At 27.3% G+C, this 24,055-nt stretch overlaps 1 protein-coding gene across 1 annotated transcript in view; it reads left to right on the top strand.

The window, feature by feature from the left end:
- LOC107439679 (uncharacterized) overlaps nt 1-24,055 on the top strand; it is a 74,094-nt gene that overhangs the window by 29,811 nt on the left and 20,228 nt on the right. The window contains exon 3 of the mRNA XM_043052163.2: nt 22,391-22,578. Within this exon, the coding sequence (XP_042908097.1) occupies nt 22,391-22,578 (188 nt within the window). The remainder of the gene's footprint in view (nt 1-22,390; nt 22,579-24,055) is intronic.

The following is a 24,055-nucleotide window of genomic DNA, read 5'->3' on the forward strand; positions in this document are numbered from 1 at the left end:
CGAATTTTATGGGTTTACGACTACGAATGTTCAATTCCATAGCCTTGTAATGTTGAACCCAATCCAGAAGACAAGGGAGCTCCAGGAGCAATTATTAGGAGAAATTTGCCTTCGTGGGGGACTTTTCGATGGAACTAACCGGCATTTGCGTTACAGGGGGGGACCACGAAAACCTCCCACAGTTAGCCAGACTGCAAGGGGACTATAATCCATGATCCGTCTACTAGTGAGGATATTTTACGTCAGCACTTGGTCAGTGCCAGCCGGATGCAAAATTCATATCGACAGGGATTCGAACCCGGTTCGCCACATTGGAAGGCGAACGCTCTATCCCCTGAGCCATCGCGGCTCAAGTTATGTGTATATGTGACACGTTAACAATGTTTCAGTTATTACTAATAATCTAACTGAGTTAAATTAACGTTATTTACAGACTTGTGGTAAGGCCAGAGCCGATATGGCATTTCGATACTATTTTGCGGTATGGGACGTGATTCAAGGATCTAAAGAACACGTTATAATCTTAAGTTCTTCTAAATCTATCTCAGAATAATTTGTTCTTAATAGTAGCAGATTGAAGGATAACTTTGTTAATATGCTACGTTTGAATGAAATTGTACTCAACTTAGACAATCAGCCAATTTCGAAATTAACCATCTATTTAATTTTATATTTCTAATTTTAAACTACGATTATGATATTTATTACTCTGTTATAGTCATTTCCAGGAATGGTGGTTGATATGGAGGAAAATTAAATAATAACTCAGAATAGATTTTTTTTTTTTTAAATTGTTTCAAATAGTTCCATAAATAAGTCTTAGTAAAAATTCGATGTTATAAATCAATTTTTAAGGAAGAAAAAGTAAAATCAAATTATTTATAATTATTTTTCCATAAGTAGTTAGGGATATTATAAAGGTTAAAATTAAATTAAATGTGAGAAAATTTAAGAAAAGAAGTTTCGATTATGGAAAGGTTTGATAATTGTTGATCTATGGAAATTGAAATATTAACAATATTTCGGTAAATGGAGAGAAAAATTACTAAGGCTACAATAAAACAAGAATAAGGAGACTTAAGCAAAAAACGTGCATTTTTTGCGTAAGTCTAATTTAATATCTATATCTAATTAAATAATAATTGATTAGTCTATTAAGATAATAATTGAGCAATAATTTGGTAATTGTTGATCAATATGCAAACAAAAATTTTTATAATTTTTCGGTAAATAAAAAAAAAAACTACAAAAGCTACAGTAAAATAAGAATAATAAAACACTTAAAGATTTCAGAAAATTTACGCAGTATAATCACTGTATACTAGATTAAAGTACCGAGATTATGACTATTTATGATTAGATTATTATATTAACGAAAAATTATTTTTCCGAGATTACAGACTTACTGTGTTGTCTTACTGTGTTGTGTAAAATTGTTTTTTTTAGTACTTTTAAGTACTAAAAAAAGCAATTTTTTTTCTTATTCTGATTCGAACAATTAAATTTAAAAATATATTATTATGACTTTTTTATTTGCTTACATAATGTTGCCATAAAGAAATTGAAAATGTACAAAAATTCGTAAAATTACTACAAATTCAATCACTATGTAGTATTTTACAGACAGACGATTAATTTCACTTGTGTAACAATTTCAATAACACACAAGTGTAATTTGTTTTAAAAATTTGTGTTACACAGATGCAAGAAGCATACTACATACAAATACATAAATATTGATAAATCTGACCATTCTTAACATGAAAATATTGCAGGTAACAACAGTGGATATGTTGTTAGTTTTTACTTTAGTACATAGTTTATTACTTTTAAAGTTATATTTATAGTCTTTTAAATTTATTAAAAATTTAACAGAGTGTATTAAATCCCTCGAATCATTTTCTTTTATACATATCAATCATCGTTTAATAGCAAACATGCATGTAAGTTATTTAAAGTTTCATTATCAAAAGGAATTTTTTAACACATGCTTTCGCTTTCTTTTTTGCTTGACAAACTTTTCACTTGACAAAAAATATGCGTGTTAGTTAGTTGATATTTCCTTATTATAAGAATTTTCTTAACACTATAAAATGTTTTTTTTTATAAAAACATGCAAGTAAATTAATTTATATTTCACGACTCAAAGGGATTTGTTTGCAAGTCTTTAAAATCTTTTTTTTTTTTAAAAAAAAAGTCGCATTTGTTGTATCTAAGTAAATAAAATAACTGTTTTAGTGAAGTTCAACCAATTAATGCAGTTCATACTAGATCATGACGACAGAAACCTGAACTTTATTAGTGCTAAGAAATTTAGTATCTGCTTGCAATAACTATTAAAATATTTAATAAAGAACCAACTATTTACTTGTAATTTTAAGAAATGGGAGTTTTCTTTCAACTTAATTTTTAAACTAATTTAAGTACGGCCCTTCATTATTTGTTCTTGTGTCTATAAACATATATCTTCAACAATAATATATGTTAATAATAATGCTGCATTTACCACATGTATACGAATGTATCTTTAACAGTATACTGTATATTAACAATAACCTTTTATTATTTATTATCAGAAGCATATATATATACATTTTTAACAATAAATCGAAGATAAACATAAGAATTTCTGATGAATTACGAATTTTACATAAGTTAGAAAATAAACAGTTTTTCTGGATTAGATGTTCGTCTAGCATTAATTATTTATGTTTAATAAACAAAAACAATTTCATTTTGAAACGTTTTAAAAGTAACAAACATTAGAAAAGTAATTTTTTGAAACGTTTTTAGAATCATTTGTTTTGTGTGGGTTTATTTAATAATCATTCACCCTTAAGAGGCTTCTACCTTCGCCATCTTTCATTTTGGGTAAAAATTTTAATTGGCGTTCCCTTTATACTTTTTTGTACTTAAGCAACATTTGATGATACGGTATTATTCGGCAGCATAATATTGTTCAAAAGAAGTGGGAAATAAAAGGATTGCCTTATTAGATTAAGAGAAAGAGTGATTAATAATTTTCAGAACTTTTATGAATTTTTCCTCAAAAAACACAATAAATAATACTGATACAATAAAGTAATGCTATTTATTGTCTTCAATGAGTAATTTAAAACTACACGTTTGTCAATTTCTAAGTTTTTAAAAAATTTAAAATGACTAAAACTGATTTGAATGACGATTAAAAAAAATTCATTTATCGTTAATTGCCCAAAACAAACAAAATCTAAAAGCAAATAAATGTATACTACTAAACTACTTATTAAAGAAACGTGTTCATCGAAAATTTTATTTGTATAATTGTCAGGAAAAGCAAATAGAGAATTTAAAACACCCCAACGTTTTACATCTCAAACTATGATTGGATGATGGACTTGGTATTTAACATATATCGAAAGATACTGCCAAATAGAGTAAATCAATTCATCGATCAGTTGTGAAAATTAAATAAAGAGGATTAAAAGCATATTTAGAATGTTTCCTCCCCGTCTCCACTCCTTCAGTCTGGAAAGGAAGGGCCTCTCAAGGAAAATACTCAAATTAAAATTATTCAAAATGTATCAAATTTAATCTAGTTTCTTTCAATTGTCATATTCTAAAATATGCCATTGGTCTTTTACTTTGCATACGAACACTAGTTTCACAGCGATAAACATCACTATAGCCGATGAGCCTTACCAAGGGGGATTGAAGCGCTTCAATCAAATGCCAAAGCCTGGAGCGACAGCAACATCCTTTCTATAAATAAATTCATTGTTTACATCTTTACGCCACATTTCACGGTCCGCTTGGATGCTTGATCTATATTTAAAACTGATCAAAATGCTATACATTGTCTACATTGACTAGAAAAAAATTCTATCTTTTGATTTGATAATATTTTACTTTGTCTACGGAGATAATTTGAATACAATGTTCTTTTGTCGCTTAATTAAGAAGAATTTGTAAAAAGGATTCGTACTCCAATGATTGGATTTGTTAATTCAATTTCTGTTTGAGTATTCGATTTTTGGCCACCTGTCAATTAGGATCATTTTGGCGATATTATTTAGTTTAATTTTAATCTTGAATCTGTGCCAGTTATGAGTGGAACTCAATGCTTTGTTAACAAAGAGTTCTCTAATTATTGATTCTACCCTGGGACTGGTAGCTCAATTTTGGTTTGAGTTTCTACTTATTTTTTACCTACCTGTCAATAGTATCATTTTTGCAACACTGTTTAGATTAATTCTATTGTTGATTCTGCAATGATTTTAAGTTGAACTTACGTGTTCTTTTATTGTTTTGTTAACAAAAAGTTTGTTAAAAAAATTCGCACTCCAATGATAGTTGTAGTTCATTGACTAGAGCTGTACAATGGGCTATGGGTGACTGTCTGGGAAAAATACTCGAGGATGATCCGAAGACGTGTCATTACAATTTTGATCCTCTGCAGAGGGGATAGCACCCCTGCTTCGGTAGCCCGACGACCTGAGCGTAAAGTCGAGCACTTTGCGGTAGAACAGTTTAACGAGGACCAATACCTCACACCCTCGGATCCTTCGCTCTGATCAAAGTGGTCACCCACCTGCACACTGACCGCAGCCAGTGATACTTGACTTCGGTAATCTGTGCCCACTGCGGGACCACTCTAATGATAGATATCATGAGAGATGTGAATTCAGTTTTTTTAAATTTGTCTTAATATTTTTTTTCCTCTTTACCTGCCTGTCAATAAAAGAAATAGAAATATTGGATTATCTTTACAATATTGTTTAGCTCAATTTTAACTTTGATTCTATTGTTATTCTAAGTTGAATACAATATTTATCTCATGATTTGTTAACAAAGAATTTGATTCGCACCAATACGATTGACATCTGTTGTGTTATTAATTCAATTTTGGTTTGAATTTTTACTCGTTTACTTTCATAATAAAAGAATAAAAATATAGGATAATTTTTTATTAAATACTGCTTGATTAATATTTACTTTAATTTTGATTTTTATGTTTTTAAAATAAAGGCATAAAATTGCTTAACGATTGTTTTTAAAAACTTGTTAAAGAAAACAATTGTCACAGGCAAACAAAACATACCACATGCGGATTCTTACTGAAAAAAGGACTTAGTGAATTTGAAGTGCACAAGATTCTGACTAACTCAGAGCTTAGTGGAAGAAGGTTCTAAGAGATATCTCGGCAAATATAGGAACAAACATTTAGAAAAATGCAACAATAATGGGAAGTAAAAAAATAAAGCTTTCCACATACTTTCCAAATAAACTATACTTTAAACGCCTATAACATGGTTTTACCCAACCCAAACCCAAAGACCAAACCATTTTGGGTAGACCGAAATTTTGTCTTTTTTAGAACGCTGCCACTACGCTCTACAATTCTTACTGGGAAAATAATTTAATAATAATACTTTTTGTTTTGTTGTTTTCTTATAAGTATCACTATCGAGAGAAAAAAAAAATCATAGCAGATGATGTAAAGGTTTTTTCCGTAACTAGGGATGATGAAATAGCATCGAAAATATCTCCTTGATATTTAAAATTATTCGTGTTATCTTATTTAAATATTTTAAAATTTCCAATTTATAATAATGTATGCAAATTGAAAGAAATTCATGCACTATTTAAATAAATACAAGTTTTGAACTTTCCAAACTTATGAAACACACTAACGATTTTTTTCTCATGGTTCATACTCGCATATTTTCTTTCTTTAATGCATTTCCTTTTTTTAAATTTACGAACGACTAACTCGATTAATAAGCCATATTTCAAACGATTACAACGATTACGAATCTGTTATTTTAAAGCATTTTAAGTTAAAACTTTTTGGATGATATTGAAAACAATAATAACAAAACCAGGTTAAAGAGGAAGACAGATAGCATTTTCAAAATTTCATTATCAGGCATAATTCCAGAGATCAATTTAATAATGATCTAATTATGAAATGTTGTTATTAATTTCATTTTTAGCTTCTGTAACTGAATGTTAGAAGAAAAAGCAGTTTGTCTGAAGACTATTATATATACTAAATAAAGAATCACAAGAAACTGAAGCTATAAGATATTACCTGATTGAAACCTTCATTCGCTTCAAAAATGCGAAAGAGGAAATGGCAGTCGACATGTTTCCTGCGCTTCAAAAATAGGCACCCATTATCAAGACTTGCTAGACTTGAAAAGAAATAAAAGTTAGAGGAAAAATAAAGCGTAGAGTAGCCAAACGAAAAATGGAGAAATAAAGTTGGGAAACAAAGTTAGAAACCCACAGTAACCAAGAGAGAAAAAAACATTTTTAAAAAGAACGAACAGGAAAAACCACAGTAGCCGAGAGGGGAAAATCGTGGCAAAATGCATTTCCCCAAGCTATGGAGAGATAAAAATACTATATTATGAGCTATAAATACTAATTAGATCAAGAAATGTTATTAGAAAAATGAAATACAAAATATTTCCAACCAATTGAATTTTGAAATTTTGCAATGTAATTATTTATTTTTCTTCTTTTTTAAAAATACATTTATAATCTATATAGTAGTTAAGGCTCTGAGCTGTCATAGTAAAAGACACTCTTCAGTGACGATTCGAAAATAATGTATATTCATAGGATCATGTAAAATTTTTTATTGGTTTTATAAAGTTTAATTAATATAATGCAAATTTTAAGGTTATAGATTCTAAATATGCAGAATGTTTTTTAAATATAAGGGCTACTTTGCAATGACAAATTATAAAGATTATAGATATCATAATATAATAGATAATTGTTCAAAAATTCCTCTAAGCATAATTGAATAATAAATAAGCATAATTGTTAAAAAATTTCTCTTAATCATTAAAATAACAGAACTTAGTTTTTTTTAAATATACTATTTATAATATAAAAAGTCATGTAATTTTTTCTATACGAAATTTATCATTAAATTTGGCATAAAAACTATTGAAATTTCCACAAAAAATTTAAATTTATGTACTCTGTAGAAATTCCCTTACGTTGTCTCAACAAGTATATCTTTCGTCACTTTAACCTACACATATTTGTCTTGTAGGCCATGGTCATAACATAAGCCCAATTTTCAACGATTAATATTAATACTAGTTATGAAAAAAATGCATAATTTTCATTTCAGATAATTACTTACATTAAATAATTACTTATAGTAAATAAAAAAATATAATATTGCCTTTGATAAAACTTTCAATTTTAAAAATAGATCATATCCACAAGGATGTGAGAGGAGGGAGGATAATAAAAATTTGGTAGATAACAATTAAAAACTAAATTAGTTTGCACAAGTGAAAAAGACTTTTTTCAAAGTTTTATGTATAGATCAACATATTATGCGACTTTCGAATTCTAAGAAAAATTATCGAAAATATTGATCAAATTATTAAATAATAGAATCATGAAATATAGTTATCAAATTTTTTATTGAATTAACCTTAAATATAAATTATTGATTGTTAACAACTTACAAATTATTGTGACTAAGCTCTGAATTATTATCATTTAATTAATTGTAAACAAATTAATCAATAAATTATTTAATTAAACAAAATTATTTAATTAGTATTTAATAATTATAAAAATGAATTATTACAATTAGTTTTTTATTTAATTACCAAAAAATATATCATGGGATAACGTGAGACTACAAAATATAACTATTTAACAAACTATAAATATGTATTTGTAATACTTTATAACTTAATAAAAAATTGTTATTATAGCCGATGTCATACTTTGCGCATATAAGAAAAAACATATAAACATATATTTTTTCTATATATTATAAATAAAATATATATATTTTTTTTTATATTATAAATAAGAATATTCTATATTTCTGTTAAAAAAAGGTTTAATTTGTCAATTTGATAACACTTATTTTCATTCTACCTAACAATGAAACAATATTATTTATTTTTATTTACTTGAAAACACCTTTAAGAAGCTCTTCGGATTTGTAGGACTCGGCAATGGCTTCAGAAGAAATTTAAATCACCATAAATGGAAAAATATGACTATAAATGTTTTCTGTTAAAATTTCTTTTCATAGGTCCTAGGGGACCACTGAAATTGAAGGGTAAAATGCAGGGTGGATGTGAATTTGAATTGAATCTTTATTTTGTTTGAATTCATTGTTATTGTAAATTAATTCCAATGGAAAGACAAGGTAAATAAATTATATAAAAAAAATTAAATAAAAAATTAATGAATAAGAGATATTTAAAGTTATAGTTATCAAAATAAAAGATATTTTAAGTTCCACAAGTAGATCTATCGAATAAATAAAGAATTTGAGACAAACGCAATCGATATTGAAAATAGCATCGCACAATAAATGAAAACTAAATTTTAAGAATTAAAGATATTTATATGAATTAAATGTTTATTTTTAGTTTAAGTTTAATGTTATTGTAAGTAAATTTCAGTGAAAAGATGAGGTAAATAAATGGAAAAGATAGTTAAAGTTTTAAAAATATCTCATTCAAATTAAATGGAGATTTTGAGTTAAGCACCATTGATTTCAAAAGTATCACTTGAGCAGAATAAATGAAAAATAAATTTGAAGATGCAAAAGCGTTTATTCAAAATAAATGTAGATTTTTAGTTCGAGTTTCTTGTTACTGCCAATAAATTGTACTGTTATAGACCGAGAAGATAGATAAATCGAAAATATAGTTTAAAAAAAATCGAAAAGTAGTTCAATCGAAATCGACGCACATTTTTTGTAACATCATCGTCATCAAAACAATCAATATTTAGAAGGAAAAATAAACCGTAAAAGGGCAGGATAAATCAATGAGAATTCTGTAGATATAAAAGCGCTCATTTTAGATTTTGAGTTATCGAGTAAATGAAAAATAATTTTAAATATGTGGCGGCAATAAATGCTGTACATTTAAAAAAAGTAATTGAATCAAATTTAGATCTTTTGTAAATTGAAAAATTAGGGAAAAAAAACATTTGAAGAGCTACAGACAATCCTATTAAATTTAAATCTTTCTTAAACTAAGAGAATAAGAAAAAAAAAACATTTGGATAACTGTAACCAATAGAATTGAGTTTAAATCTTTTGTAAATTAAAAGAATAAGGGAAAATATTTTTGCAAAGTTTATATTCAAACTAAATGTAGACTTAAATTTTAGAAAATTTGTTTCCCTAGGAGGACAAAAGAAAGGAAAAATTTCAGAGGAGTGATAGATTTGATTAATATCAATTGAATTAAAGATGGAATTTGAGATGAAATTTTTTTTTTCCCTCAAAAAATTATTTTTAGAAAAAAAAGAGGAAATTAAAGTAGAAATTTTAGTGAAGGTGGGTTCAATTGATGTGTGGTTTTGATTTAAAAGTTCACGAATATTTATAAGCGAATATTAGAACCAACAAAGGAAAAAAGTAAAGAGGTATTTCTAGATATCAATAGTAAATATTATGAGGAAACTATTAATCACGCACTTGCCTTGTCTGTTTAACCCGTATACATTAAGGTAAAAGAAAATTGCATGAATAAAATGACTTTCAATTTGCATCCATACATGCAGGGAAATCAAATCTAATTTTTATTTATAAATCTTTACACAGAATATTTGTATTAATGAGAATTGCTATTGATAACTTGCAGAACAACACTTTAGTGGTCATTTAGGTGGTCACTGAATTATCTTAGACAATGTTTATTATTATCAACTGGTTACTGGTCAAGCCTTATTATCAACTTAATCCTATACAATTGGTAGGGTATAAGTGCATCATGTTAGAGGAGTCATGTTAGAGACCACTGCTAACTATTCTTTTATCCTTACATATTGAACATATTGATTTACCAATGCATCTTATATTTAATATTTGTTTTTAATTACATTTTTTAAGTAAAATCTTACTTAAATTTAAGAAAAAATTCATTCAGAAATTTAGTCTTTTTTAAAGATTATCTAAAATATGTATATTCTGCTTTCATAACGCAGTGACTATAGAATACTTACACGACTATGCACTGAGGATACTATTTGAATGAAAAGTGCATTTAAAAATAAAAATCATTTTAATGAAGATAAAAAAAATTATCATAATTTAAAAATAATAATTCGTGTCGCAATCTTTTGGCGCTGTAGACAATTGCCTCAAATTTAAAATATCAAATAAAATGACAGTAATGTTATATTCAATATATTATTATAAATATATGGAATAATAAAATATTATAGATAAGATACTTTTCAGGCGTATTTTAAATATCAATTTTAAGTATCAGTATTAAAAAGTATCGAATAGTGAATCACTTTCTTCAAACCTTTTTAAATCTAAAGAAAAAGTGGAAGTAAAGTATTGTGAAAATATATATAAAATTTAGCTCTTTAAAAAAAAAAATCATTATTAAGCTTTAGATTCTGAATAAGTTAGACAAATTATATTGTATAATTATTTTAAAAATCTATAATGTGTAATTATTTTAAAAATATTTTGCTGATCCCTTTTAAATAACAAAAAAAGGCCTTTTATATTTTGAAAAGTAATATCTAATATATATAATTCTATTACGTGGTTCCCAAATTTTGGGTGTATTTCTTTTCCGCCGGTGGCAACGTTTGCTTTGTTTTGTTTACGTTACTATTTCTCTTACACGGCGAATCGACTAATGATTGCCACTAAAAATGTCACATGCCAAATCTAGCTGAGGTGGCTCAACATGTAGCGCTTTCAAAAACGGAAACTGAAATAACCAGAGAGCATCAGCTGCGGCAATCTCATACTATTAAGCTAGGCAGAAGTGAGTAGTCTTTGTCGATAGATCTCTATTTTAGTACTTTGTTGAAAGCGCTTTTTTTCACGAATTTATACATTACGAATTTATTTGACGATTTTTAATTTATATTACGAATTATACTATAGCACATTTCTAATAGGTTTAACAAACTACATGTCATTTATTTGAATTCAAATTTGTTTTAATGACTTAGTATTTACTAAAAAGATGTAATTTTTTTTAAAAAAAAGTTTGTATATGGATTTGAATGATTGTTTCGAATTCTTTGAATTTTGTGCATTTGCAATGTACCTAAGTTAGTAGCGAGCGAAGCAAACATATAAGATTGCGTAGCAATTTTCGGGGGTAGGCGAGCGTTAGCGAGCAGGGGGCGAGGCCCACTAGGGTGTATATATATATAATAGCACAATAAAGACAAATAGGATTTAAAAAAAGGATGTCAAAAAACTTTATTTTCCTTAAATTTAATGATGCTTTGAATTCAGAATATATTAGACGCAATGCTCTATACATTTAATTTTAAAAAAATGGAATAAAGAACTTCTTGGTCCATACGGATCAATTTTAAATAATAAAAAAATATCATATATTTATTCAGGTTTAGTAAAAAATTCTGTACGTGAAACTTTATTAAACGGTGTCATTAACCACTGTTTTGAATATCTTGTTTGTTCTTTCTTTTTTGATCTTGCTGTAGATAAAATAAACACAAGATAGGCATTCAATATTATATAAATCCTTATATGACATGAATAATGATTTTTATTTTTGATCTTGATATTAAAATTGTAAGAATTCTAGTATTGAAATTTATGTATGACGGAACTTTGAATTATGTAAATGATCAATACATTTTTTCGCATGTAATTTGTTAAGATGACGTTTAGTTTGTTAAAATGTACATTTCTATATTTAGCAATGCAGATATCTATATATTTTACATAAATATTTTATGGCATATTTCTTATCAGATGTAAAATGTGTTACATCTGATATCAATATTGACTGAACAACAAAGCAAATAAAATAAACATTTCGGATTGTTACAAAGAAAAAAAGCTGGTAGTGAAGAACAATAAATATTTTTTTCCTACATCATCAGCTAATTTTCACAAAGATTTTATTATCAATTATTTTAGTTCGTAATAACTTTGGATTTTAAAAGTAAAAAGAATAACTAGTAATAAAGAGATATGATCAAAATAAATGATTTAGATATCATAAATTATTTTAAGCGGTATATCTCATAAGTTGTTATTTGCATATTATGAACATTATAGTTTTGATATTATGCTATCTTTAATATTGTAAAACAAAAATAAAAGTAGTTTTTTTTTATTATTATTCTTATAATGACGTGTTAAGACTAAAATAAGACATGATGTTATTTTAATTTTTGACCTCATAAAAATTTTAATTTTTACATTTAACTTTAACATTGGTAGCGAAAATTTGGAATAATTCTGCTTATCTTAAAATAATCAGTTAGATTCTTAAAACTAGATCTTTCTAGATCTTATTTTTAAAATTAAAAATGATTATGATATAATGTAATATAATAATCTCTAGAATTGTGGTTATTTAAAACGTTTTTTGAGAAAAGTTGATTTGAAAAAAGTTTATTAAATTCATTAAGGTTTCTTTTTAATTGTCAAAGCAGAATTTTCAGTCTAGATAGTACAAATATATGCTATTCGTAAAGTTTAATGTACGTAGAGTTGATTTTCAAAAAGTTAGTTTGTATCATTAAGGTTTCGTTTTTATTTCATGCATCAGAATTTTTAGCCCAGATGGTATATTTCTGTATATATGTAAAGTTCAATGTAGAAAAAATAGATTTACAAATAGTTCAATATGATCATTGAGGTTTCTTTTAATTCTCATGCTAGAATTTACAGCCTAGATAGTACAGGTACATATAAGCAAATTTTTAAATTAAAAATATGCAATTTAATTAAAATTTTAATTTTGCATATCATAATAATTTTAGTATTTTAATTAATAGTATTGTTACACGCTTTAATTTTTTAATAATTAAATAATTTTATAATTTGAAATCTTTACATATAATAGAATTTTTATTTCGTATTTAATTTTATATATGTATAAAATGTTTAATTCTTATGCCAGAATTCTGATATTTTTATATGGTACAAATACAGTAATATTAAGTCTAATTAATTAGGTTGACAAACCAAAAGTTCAGTATGTCTCATATCAAAATGTTTATCCTAAATTGTACAAATACACGTAAAGCTCATTATAACGTTCATTTACAAAATAAAATAAAAAATAATTATGATGAAAAGAAAAACTTAATAAATAAAATACAAACAATACATATATTGCCTTCATTAAGAGTTAGAATAAAATGGAATTGGAAAAAAATATATATTACTTCAAATAACTGTTGTGAGTTATAAAAAAACTCGATATCTAAAACTTTTCGAAAATCCTCAAGTTGAAAAATATTATCCAAATTTATCGCGTAAATGAAGCTGATTTTATTCATATTTTACATCACATTTTTGGTGTTCTGCTTCAGGAAACACTGTTTTCTCATGGATGAAAAATCGCCAAATACGTTTCCAGAATTCAAAATAGCGAATTGAAAAACGCGATTTTTAACTCAAATGCGACATTTGCTTGACAGTGCCAATGAAATTTGTCTCTGGAAATAAGGCATCAAATTCGTAAGCAGAAGTTGGGAAGCTTTATAGCCCAAGTTCCGTTAACTAAAAGGCGTTAAAATTAGAATCTCGCGCTTTTAGAACTCCCAAGTTTCTTGCAGTTTTTCATAAAGTGTGTTTACTTTGCAATTTGGTACGGTGTCGTCAAGTAAGCTGTCAGAGCCACACACAAATTTGTCAGGCAAACATATTGGTGAATCGTCTGCTAAATTTATCATTTGAGAGGAAAAAAATAGTGTTTATGCATGTTTGTTTCGTTTAAAAAAGATGGTTGTTTGATATGCCTTGCAACTATTAGAAAACAAGCTGTATTCTTGTGTTAAAATATTTTGACATTCTTTCAGACATCCGGTTGCGAAATTTTAAGCAACAAATAGTGTAAAGCCAAATTAAAAGAGCCATTCTATAAAGAAAACGACTTTTATAAATACGTTTTTAAATATTTATACTTTGAAGCAAATATAATCGTCTGAAATGCTTGATAAGAATTAGAAATTTTCAAGCGTCATTTGCTGAAAGAGAAATTAAAATGGTTTTGAAAAAATAATTTAAATCGTTTTCACAAAAATTATTTTCTTGATAAAATAATATTTTTGTTTGTTCTAAAACTGAAACATTTTTTAATAGTATCTCGTTCTCAAAATGACGTGCGTACACTTCGCGTGCATCTCAAAACCTTAATGAACACTTAAAACTAACAATGCTCAAGCTAATTGTTCTATTTCAAAAAATGTCCTGTAAACATTATTCACTCTGTAAAGTTTTCACTCTGTCGAATTTCAGAAAATTTTCTGCTTCTGATTCCAAAAGTAATCCTTAAAAAATTTCTTATAAAACTTTATTCTGCAAAAACAAAATCATCTGTAAAATGGTTTTATTTATATAAGTGCTTGTTTACATAAACGTTTAATTAAATAAATATTTAATTATACATAAAGTTGAAAAGTGATATAATTTTGCTCATAGCCTATTATATACTCTATTCTACCCCTATTACGACTCAAATATGCAACCATTCCCGAGATGGGATTTTAAAACTTGAGCTAGCTTAAAAAATATTCATTATAAGATATTACATTTTGTAAAAGAGATGTTTATTTATTATGAATTTCAATAGTATCTATTTATTACATGCTTTGATGCATTTTTATTCAATCTTTTGAAAGCAATTCAAAATTTGTTTGAAATGATTTGAAATGCTTGCTTTTTATTTTTAGTATGTTTTGTTCTTTAGCTTCTTGGTTTAAAGAGAGATTATATAAACGTGGCCTTTACGTCATGAAAGAGTTCTGTAAATAACAATTTTGGTCATTTATCTGTATAAATTAAATCATCATTTGATTCGAATTTACAAATAACTATGCCGGCTTATTTCACTATTTCATATACAAAAATTTTAAACTATTATTTGTCAAAAGTTATTGAACCTAATTTTGGCTTTTAAAACTTACCTAATTTTTATTTTAAAAATAATAAGAAAAAGATAATCAATTATAGGAAATTATAACAAAGGATAATTTTGATTTTAAAAATAATAACCTGGATAACGAAAGTTTGTCTTCCCAAAATTTTTATAAGTAAAAAAGGGAATAAAAAATATTAAAACAATAGGTGGATAATTTTTTTTCTCCATTACGTTGAATGAGTATTTAATTATTTTATGAATGCTTGGGTTAAAAGCTGTAAGATTTAACGCAAAACTAGCTGAGTATTTTTAAATTTAAATAAAAAAAACTTATTTAAAACCCTGAAATTAGCACAGAAATTGTTTAAAACTGTTAAATTTAATACAAAACAAGTTTAAAACTAATTAGTTTCCGACTAGTTTTCTATAAAGAAATATTAGAAATTTCTTTACACGAAATCTGAAATCACGCGAATTACTCATATTCTATTTGACTTGTCTAAACACAGTGTCACAACAGTGTTTAAATGCAGAAAGATTAGACTCATGTATTGAGATAGTAATTTTCAATAAAGATTTAATTGTTTTAAGAAAGTTTGGAAAAAAAGCTGTAAATCTTAACACAAAACTAGCGCAATGCTTTTGTAATACAAAATAATACAAAACTAATTTAAAACCGCTAATTGAACAGAGAATTTTTTTAAACAATTAAATTTAGTACAAAACTAATTTAAAACCTCTAAATTGAACACAGAAATTGTTTAAAACTATTAAATGTAATGTAAAACAAATTCAATATAGATTCCACACAGAATTTAACATAGATTCAACCCATAACCAGCTTAAAACTAACTACTTTCAAACTATTAAATGTAATTAATGTTCTATTAAATGTAATGTAAAACAAATTCAATATAGATTCTACACAGAATTTAACATAGATTCAACCCATAACCAGCTTAAAACTAACTACTTTCAAACTAGCATTGTGTAAAGAAATATTTATGAGAAATTTCTTTACACAAAATCTGAAATCAAGCAAATTACTTTTATCGTATTTGCTCGCTTAGATCTCTCTAAATCCAGATAGATTTGAGATCCAAGTGAATCTGTAGAGAAAGTGTTTCTCCTCCACAGGTGGAATCAGCGGGAGTTCACAGTGATTCTTGTTTTCTCTACGGGATGTTCAAGTTCACAAACTACTCAATAATGAGGGTTCATAAAACAGTCAATGACTTTATTTCCTACTCTACTTATATTGTGGAAGTTAAACCGGTCATAACAAAGCAATTTTATTTTTACCCGCTAAATAAATTATTTTTGCGTCATAAAGAAGAATGCGATTTGCTTAGTTTTAATTATGAATAATAGAGAGGATTTCTTCCAATTGGTCGTTCAAATTGAAAGAGGGGAGAAAAATGTTTTGATATATAGCTGTTTGATTTGAAATTTCACTATTCCAAGGGGTTTTCTGCAGCGAAAATGTATTTCATGTCAAAGAATTTAGCAACTTTAAACATATATTAAACCAGACATTGAATTTTTACAATATTATTTTCCATTTCTAAAATTTTGCTATACGTTTTTTTAAAGCTCTGCGATACTGTTGTACCGTTAAATTTCGAGAGTTTAAATAATGATTATAATTATAATGATATAAAATTTTGAGCTTCAATTACAGATAATAGAGAGAGTTGCTGTGGCTCACAGGATAGAGCGTTCGCCTTTCAATAAAGTAAATCAGGTTAGAATCCCAGCGGCGGCTGGTTGATACAAATTCTGCTTCCGGCTAGCACCGACATCAGTGCGGACGTAAAATATCCTCAGTAGTAGATAGATCATGGGTTAGAATTCCCGTGCCCCAGGATTAACGGTGGAAGAATTTCGTGATTTTCCTCCTCATGTATCGCAAATGCGGGTTAGTTCCATTAAGAAGTCCTAAACAAAGACTAGTTTGTCCAAATGTTTGATCTAGGAGTTTCCTTGTCTTCTGGATTGGGTTCAAAAATACTAGGCAACAGAGTTGATATTCGCAAACAGGGTGGGCGGCTGGACGCCAGTTATGAAATAAAAATAATAATAGAGAAGATTTCTTCAGTTCAGTTGTTCAAATTGATAAATAAATATAAAAAGGATAGGATTGCTTAACAGTTGTTTTGGTTCAATTTTAATTTCACAATATTTTATTTTGCAGCTATAAGTTAATCAAAAAACAAAATATTTATAGTTTAACATGCCTTGAATTTTTCCTAACAATAGCAAAACTTTATTGACTTACTTAAGAATGGCTTAATTGTAACAATTAAAACATATTTTAAAAAAAATTGAAATTTATAACAGTCATGTCAAATTTATGATTAATGATGGAGGAAAATTTCTTGTTTTAAATACTACATCGGCGTTAAAAATTTAAATCATAATAATTTTATGCTTTTTTTTACAAAAATTGAATTGCATAAATATGTTGTAGCAATCATCATTACGTTTTAAATCTTTTCCCGTAGAATCTCGTAGAAAATGTTTGCCCAAATTTCCGCATTTGGGTAAACATTTGCACCAAATGCGGAAAATGTCAAATAAGGAAAGACGAAAAAATATCAAAACGTAAACGTAAATTAATATCTATTCAAAATATTTGTGTGATACTCTAATTTAGAGAGCTCTTTTTTGGCGATACAATCTCATGTTGCAATCAGAGAGCAATAAAGACCTTTAACTATTTAAAAACGATTTACGATCACTTTTTCAACGGACTTATAATTATTTATTTTACGGCTCTTCACAACTATCACCCTTCACATTGAAGTTGTCATTATCATTAGCTCTTCATATTAAATCTATCACTATCACTAGTTTCACATTAAAGAAGCGCTATACCACAGTAGAACTTTTTCATCGCAAATTATCTTTCACCTCCATAAGCAATTTAGAATTTAAATAATAGAAAAAGGGAGTTCAGACAAGTCTAGAGTAAGCCGCGAAGCTTCAAGTACTGAAACGAAATTTTTAAAATAAAAGAAAACAATTATGAGGGGAAAACTTAAGATTGCGATTAAGATTAAGAACTACGCAAGGGTAAACTTTTCTAATAATTTGATCGCATTTTGATATCTTGAAAATTTTGTTTTCAGCAATTGAAACTTCATGACTTTTCCAGAACTCCCTTTTTCTATATTTTAAATTACTTATGGAGGTGAGGGACAATTTGCGATGAAAAATACCTCCCGCGGTATAGTGTCCTCTTAAGCTATCAGGGTGAAACCTCCAGGAAGGACCACTTCTATTTACGACCACTTCTGGGAGGCACGGATTTTTTCCATAGACTTTACGTTGAAGAAAACCTTTAATAGAGATCATTAAAACCTTTCCCTGTGACCAGGCAAACATCTGCGCCAAATGCGGAAAAGGTCAGATAAGGAAACACAGAAAAATTTCAAAATGAGAAATTTAACAAAAAAACTATGTAAATTAAAATCTATTCAAAATATTTGGGTGAGACTCTAATTTCGAGAGCTCTTTTTGCCCATACAACCTCAAGTTGCAATCAGAGTGCACTAAGGACCATGATTTGATTTTAGAGTTGAAACTTAAATTAGAAAAAAAAGTTATTTTAGAAGGAAAAAAATAAGCATCTTAAACAAACTTCTTCTCATCTTTTAAAGCTAACTAATTTTTGTGATATAAAACTAAAATAATTACTTAAACAAAAAATATAATTGTTTACTTATTTAAAATAGCTTCATCATTCATAACTGGTAAATTTGTTTTTTCACATAATTATATCAGTTGGTATCATTTTTATAGACGCTAAATTTTATTCCTTGATCCGTCTTTTTATGACGCCAACAGAAGTGACAATTCCGCACCAAAAAAATGACACTGACCAAAAAAAAAAAAAATCCTATTCGAAAAATCATGCACCTTTGATAACAATTTTGAAGTCAATGGAGGTAACCTGCAAAAGCGACCAACCTCCATCAACAACTTTTTTACTGTGGAACGGAGAGTGGTCGCTACTTAGAGGTTTCACTGTCTTTAGCTTGTTCGCCAAGGTCTTTAGATTAAATCTATCACTAGTCCTTCACATTAAACTGTCCTTAATAATTTCACATTTAAGTTCTTCACACAAAAATGAATCGTTATCATTAGTAATATAGAAAAAGAAAGAAATAAAAATATGACCACCGAAGCCGTCGTCTTCTGGAGGTACCGGCCTCGGAAGTCATAAAACAAAACCTTTTCTATTGAGAGAGAGGCAAAAATAAATGCCAAAAGTAACTCTCTCAGTGCTCTCTCGAAGGTTTTGTCCAGAAAAATACATGAAATACATAAAACCAATTCAGAAAAGAAATTCAAACAAAAACTTGCGAAAATAAAAACTCACATTAAAAAACAGCGATTTCACAAGCAAACTAAATGCAAAAGAAACACTTAAAACAAAAGAAACCTCTATTAAAATGCGCAGATTGAAAAAAAGAGAAGATTACGTAACAAATTAATATAATGCTTAACTAGCGCTGCTCAGTTAAGACCTGAATTGCGCCCTGTTAAAAGAAATAAATTCTTCAATCATTTTCTTAATCAAAAAATGAACATTACAAAAGTTAAAAGGAAAATCATTATTACTCAAATTATTCAAAAAATTATTCACAGCCTCCTGAAAACTTTCAACGTTATTGCAAGTATTTTTAATCCTAACCAATTGTGAATGTGTCAATTTAGAATTAAATATTTTGTATTCTTTTACTATCGTTATCATTAATTTTACATTAAACCTTTTACATTAATATCATAATGATCATAAGTTTTATTAAGTTAGCTTGCATTGTTATTCATATCGAAAATAAATACTGTTGATTTAACTAACAATATATTTGAATTTTACATTATCACTTCAGTGAAAATTATTTTAAAAAGACTAAGATTAATATCCGTTATGGTTGACTTTTTTCAGTAAATATCAACTATCCTTCGTAAAATTCAAGTCACAGTTTATCAAAAATTAAAAATTCAATTTTCAGAATAATGAGTGTTTTGTGACGCTAATATTTTCTCCTCTTCCTCCTGTGTTCTTCGCTTCGTTATTCATAATTAGCTTTCATATGAGGCGTGACGTCACATATTTCGGTGCATATATGCGTGACCGGACATCTGCATCATATTCTGTCTCTATTTGATGATCAAAAAACAAATGTTGCGCACAACAAAGATGTGAGAAAACTGCGCAAGTCGATGTTGCGTGACGTAACTCGATACATCTACATCACACTTAAATTTGTTTTGTTTCTTTTAAAGAAAAAAAAAATAAACGTGAAAAATGCGATGCTTTTTGACGGATTAAGGAAGAAAAAGAAAAATGTCAATGCGTGACATAAATTATTGAAAATATTTTCAATGTCATCTAGGTATATTTGTGATTGTTAAATAAGGGAAAGAAGTTAGAGGTGAAAGCCTTATTTGATTCACGTGTTTTAAATTTATTCTAAAAATAATTGATTTAATGTGATATCGAATAATACAAGTCTACCAAAAATATTACTTTCTTACCATTCACACCCACTTTTTTGACACATTTGACAGATGAAATTTCCTTATGGTGAGATGTATAAGTTTATGATTTCATTAATAAATTATCTCTGATTTAATTATTTATGTGCATTTATAATAATTATTGATTTCATAATTGAATATTATTTATTTTTAACTCATTAAATTTCAATTTTATTTAACTCATAATCTAAATTAATAGTTATGCAGCTCTAAAAGAATTAAAGTTCATAAAAATGAGTTGAAGCGATTTTATTTAACTCATAATCTAAATTAATAGTTAAGCATCTCTAAAAGAAAGTTGAGTCATAAAATTACTCATGAAGATAGTTGAAGCGATTTTATTTAACTCATAATCTAAATTAATAGTTAAGCAACTCTAAAAGAAAGTTGAGTCATAAAATTACTCATGAAAGTAAGTTGAAGCGATTTTATTTAATTCATAATCTAAATGAATTGTTACGTAACTCTAAATGAAAGTTGAAGTAACATCAAAGTAAGTTGAAGCGATTTTATTTAACTCATAATCTAAATTAATAGTTACGCAACTCTAAAAGAATTAAAGTTCATAAAAGTAAGTTGAAGCAATTTTTTGAAAAGACTGAAAGGATCAGTTGAAATTCTTAAAAAAGTGCACTGCAGATTAAAATGTTGAAAATGCTATGCTTTTAAGTATTCTATAAATCAAAAGTTCTCAAATTTTTTCGGTAATTGAATCTAAATGAGAGGAAAAAAAATTTGCGGATTTTTATTAGTAACCAAAGAAAAGACTACTGTTTTATTTTAATAATTAATGAGAAGAACGAAATAGTTTTTTGTTTTATCAACAATAGTTTTAAAATTAGATTTATGTCAGATAATTAAATTCACAGGTCTGGAGCGGCAACTAAATTTGTTCTTGAAGTATGCACAAATTGAAAAGAAATGAAAAAAGAAACTAATATAAATGTGGAGAGAATAGTTAGAAGAGAAAAATAATGCATTAGATCTTAATTTTCTTATTTTATTTTGGATTGAAAATTTTGATGAGAAATTTTGATGGATTGTTTTATAAATACATATCCTTTTCATAATTTATTTGTTATATTGTTAGAGAAAAAGTAATAATTTTTTTAAGTTGACTTTTTTTTAATGGCATTTTACTAAAATAATTACAGATAAATTACAAAAATAATTAATAAATAATGGATGATTAATTGATTATAAATATTATTACAGATTTTAACAATCATTACTAAAAAAAATCCTAACTATCGGAACTTGGAGAATCTTTCAGGGAACCATAAGGTTCCAAGGATCGTCATTTGGGAACCATAGCTATAAAGCGTTACATATTTTGAATATGTTGTATTCGAAATCTTCAATGTACGCTAATTTTAACATATAATAAATGAGAAAAAATAAAAATGAGAAAAAAAATTTTAAAAAAAATAAGAAGAAAAAATAGCAAAAAATTTAGAAAAAATTATAATTAAAAAAAAACTGAATTTAAAAGTTGAATTTAATTAACTGTTGGTCAAAATTTAAAAAAAAAATTATTCAAAAAAGGCTAGACTTTTTTTAAAAACTCTTTCTTTATAAACTTTTTTAATTAAAATTAATTTTAAAGTTACATTTAATAAACTGTTGGTTATCAATTCTAACAAAATGCTAAAAAAGGCAAGCTTTCTTTAAAAATCGAATTCCTTCTTGTAATTTGCAATAACAGAGATATTTCCATCATAAAATTCATTCGTATTGTTCAAAAAATAAATAAATGAATGAATAAATTTAAAAAAAAAATTAAGACGAAATTGCATACTAAAAATGACACTTTCTTAACTATCAACACATAAGAATAAAAGGAATATATGTTGAAAAAAAAAGTTTTTCTTTTTGATGACGGTTTCTTTAGTGTATAAATTAATTTATTTACAATTATAATAGCTACAGATAAAAAACTAGTTTAATAGTTAATTTTTTTATGGTTCCAGATCGTGGGGATTACTTCAGCCTCAACGAGGAACGTGAATGCGTGAATTGTGGGGCAATATCTACCCCACTGTGGAGAAGGGACGGTACTGGACATTATTTGTGCAATGCTTGTGGACTGTACAGTAAAATGAATGGAATGAACAGACCTCTTATGCGACCGCAAAAGAGACTTCCCGGACCAATGGTGGTAAGTTATCTTTTTCTTTTTTTCTGCCCTCTCCTCCTTTTCTTCAAAGCAAACGAAAAAAGGTTCATCAACCTGCCCCTTTGCAAGGCCCAAGTTTCCTTAAAGATTTTGGAAAATTCTTTTCCGTCGGGATCCTTTTTTTAAAGTTGATAATTTTAAGCAATTTCAAGTCTTCACCAATTTGTTCCTTCGACTTATTCGGCAAAAAATGTCATGTCAAAGTACGGTATAAAGTACCGTATAAAGTACCGATACTTTAGTTGCATCACCCATAAAGTTCATTTTACAGTAAAATCCAATTTTAACGTAGAATATTATACCGTAGATTTTACAGTGGTATTTATTTATTTACAGTGATTCAGTGGTTTTATTGTAATAATTTCTGTAAAAATCACGATATATCAGATTTTTTGTTCCGTAACATGTTCCGGTAAAGATGGATTTTGTGACAAAAGCCCCACGAGTGGCTGTTCTTTTTACCAGAATTTTAGACAGTGTAGTTCTAGATCTTCCTCTAAATCTTGTTTTTTTCCCCATATCTTTTTTCTTTTACTTGGTTTAATATTCTTTTAACACTTATTGCCGAGTCTATTGTTAAGATATATCCCAACCACTGGATTATTTTTATTCTCATAGTTACAATGTCTGGTTCCTTATATAGGTATACCATAAATTTGTTTATTTCGTTCTGATCCTCTTATGTCCATCCATCCCGAATTTCATAAACTTATTACGTAAAATTTTCTCTTTCCATATTCTTACAAGAATTTCTAGAAGGTCATTATGAATAAACATTCTCTTTAATTACCATACTGCTTTAATATTTCTGGTAATGATTACCATGTAACACAAGGATGTTTTTCAAGGTATTTTCGCCAAGGAAAAGAAAAAAAGATCGCATTTTGAATACCTCAAATTCGAATTAATTTTATACAATATATATTACCTTGCTAAAAGGAATTGTCTTAACTTGAATACGGGCAAATAGATTGCGTACTTAAGAAAGAGGAAAACTATTAACAATTTTTACAAAAGTAACCAATCATCAAAATCAAAAAATTACTCTCACTGTTTATATTTTTTCAACCCAAACAATGAAAAATAACTCATGACCGACAGAACTGGGTTTCGTGTCCCAGCGCTTACATCACAATACTTCCTCCATTCTCTTTAACACCTGAGGAGTTTCAATGTTTGGTACTCCTCAATTTGTGTCCTGCACTCTCCCATGCCTATAACCTAACGAAAAGCCTAGCTCCTATGTCTAGTTAAATTTTCTTACGGTTTTAAAACTATGCTAGCTGCAAATGGTTAAAAAAAAAAAAAAAANAAAAAAAAAAAAAAAAAAAAAAAAAAAAAAAAAAAAAAAAAAAAAAACTATCCCAGTTGTAAACGGTTTCAAAACCGTAAAGGTAACAAGTTTTCTTTACTGTAAATTTTACTGTTAATTGGATAGACAGTCTGCCGCCGATTATTT

This window comes from Parasteatoda tepidariorum, chromosome 2 (assembly GCF_043381705.1).
Source record: "Parasteatoda tepidariorum isolate YZ-2023 chromosome 2, CAS_Ptep_4.0, whole genome shotgun sequence".
NCBI lineage: Eukaryota > Metazoa > Arthropoda > Arachnida > Araneae > Theridiidae > Parasteatoda > Parasteatoda tepidariorum.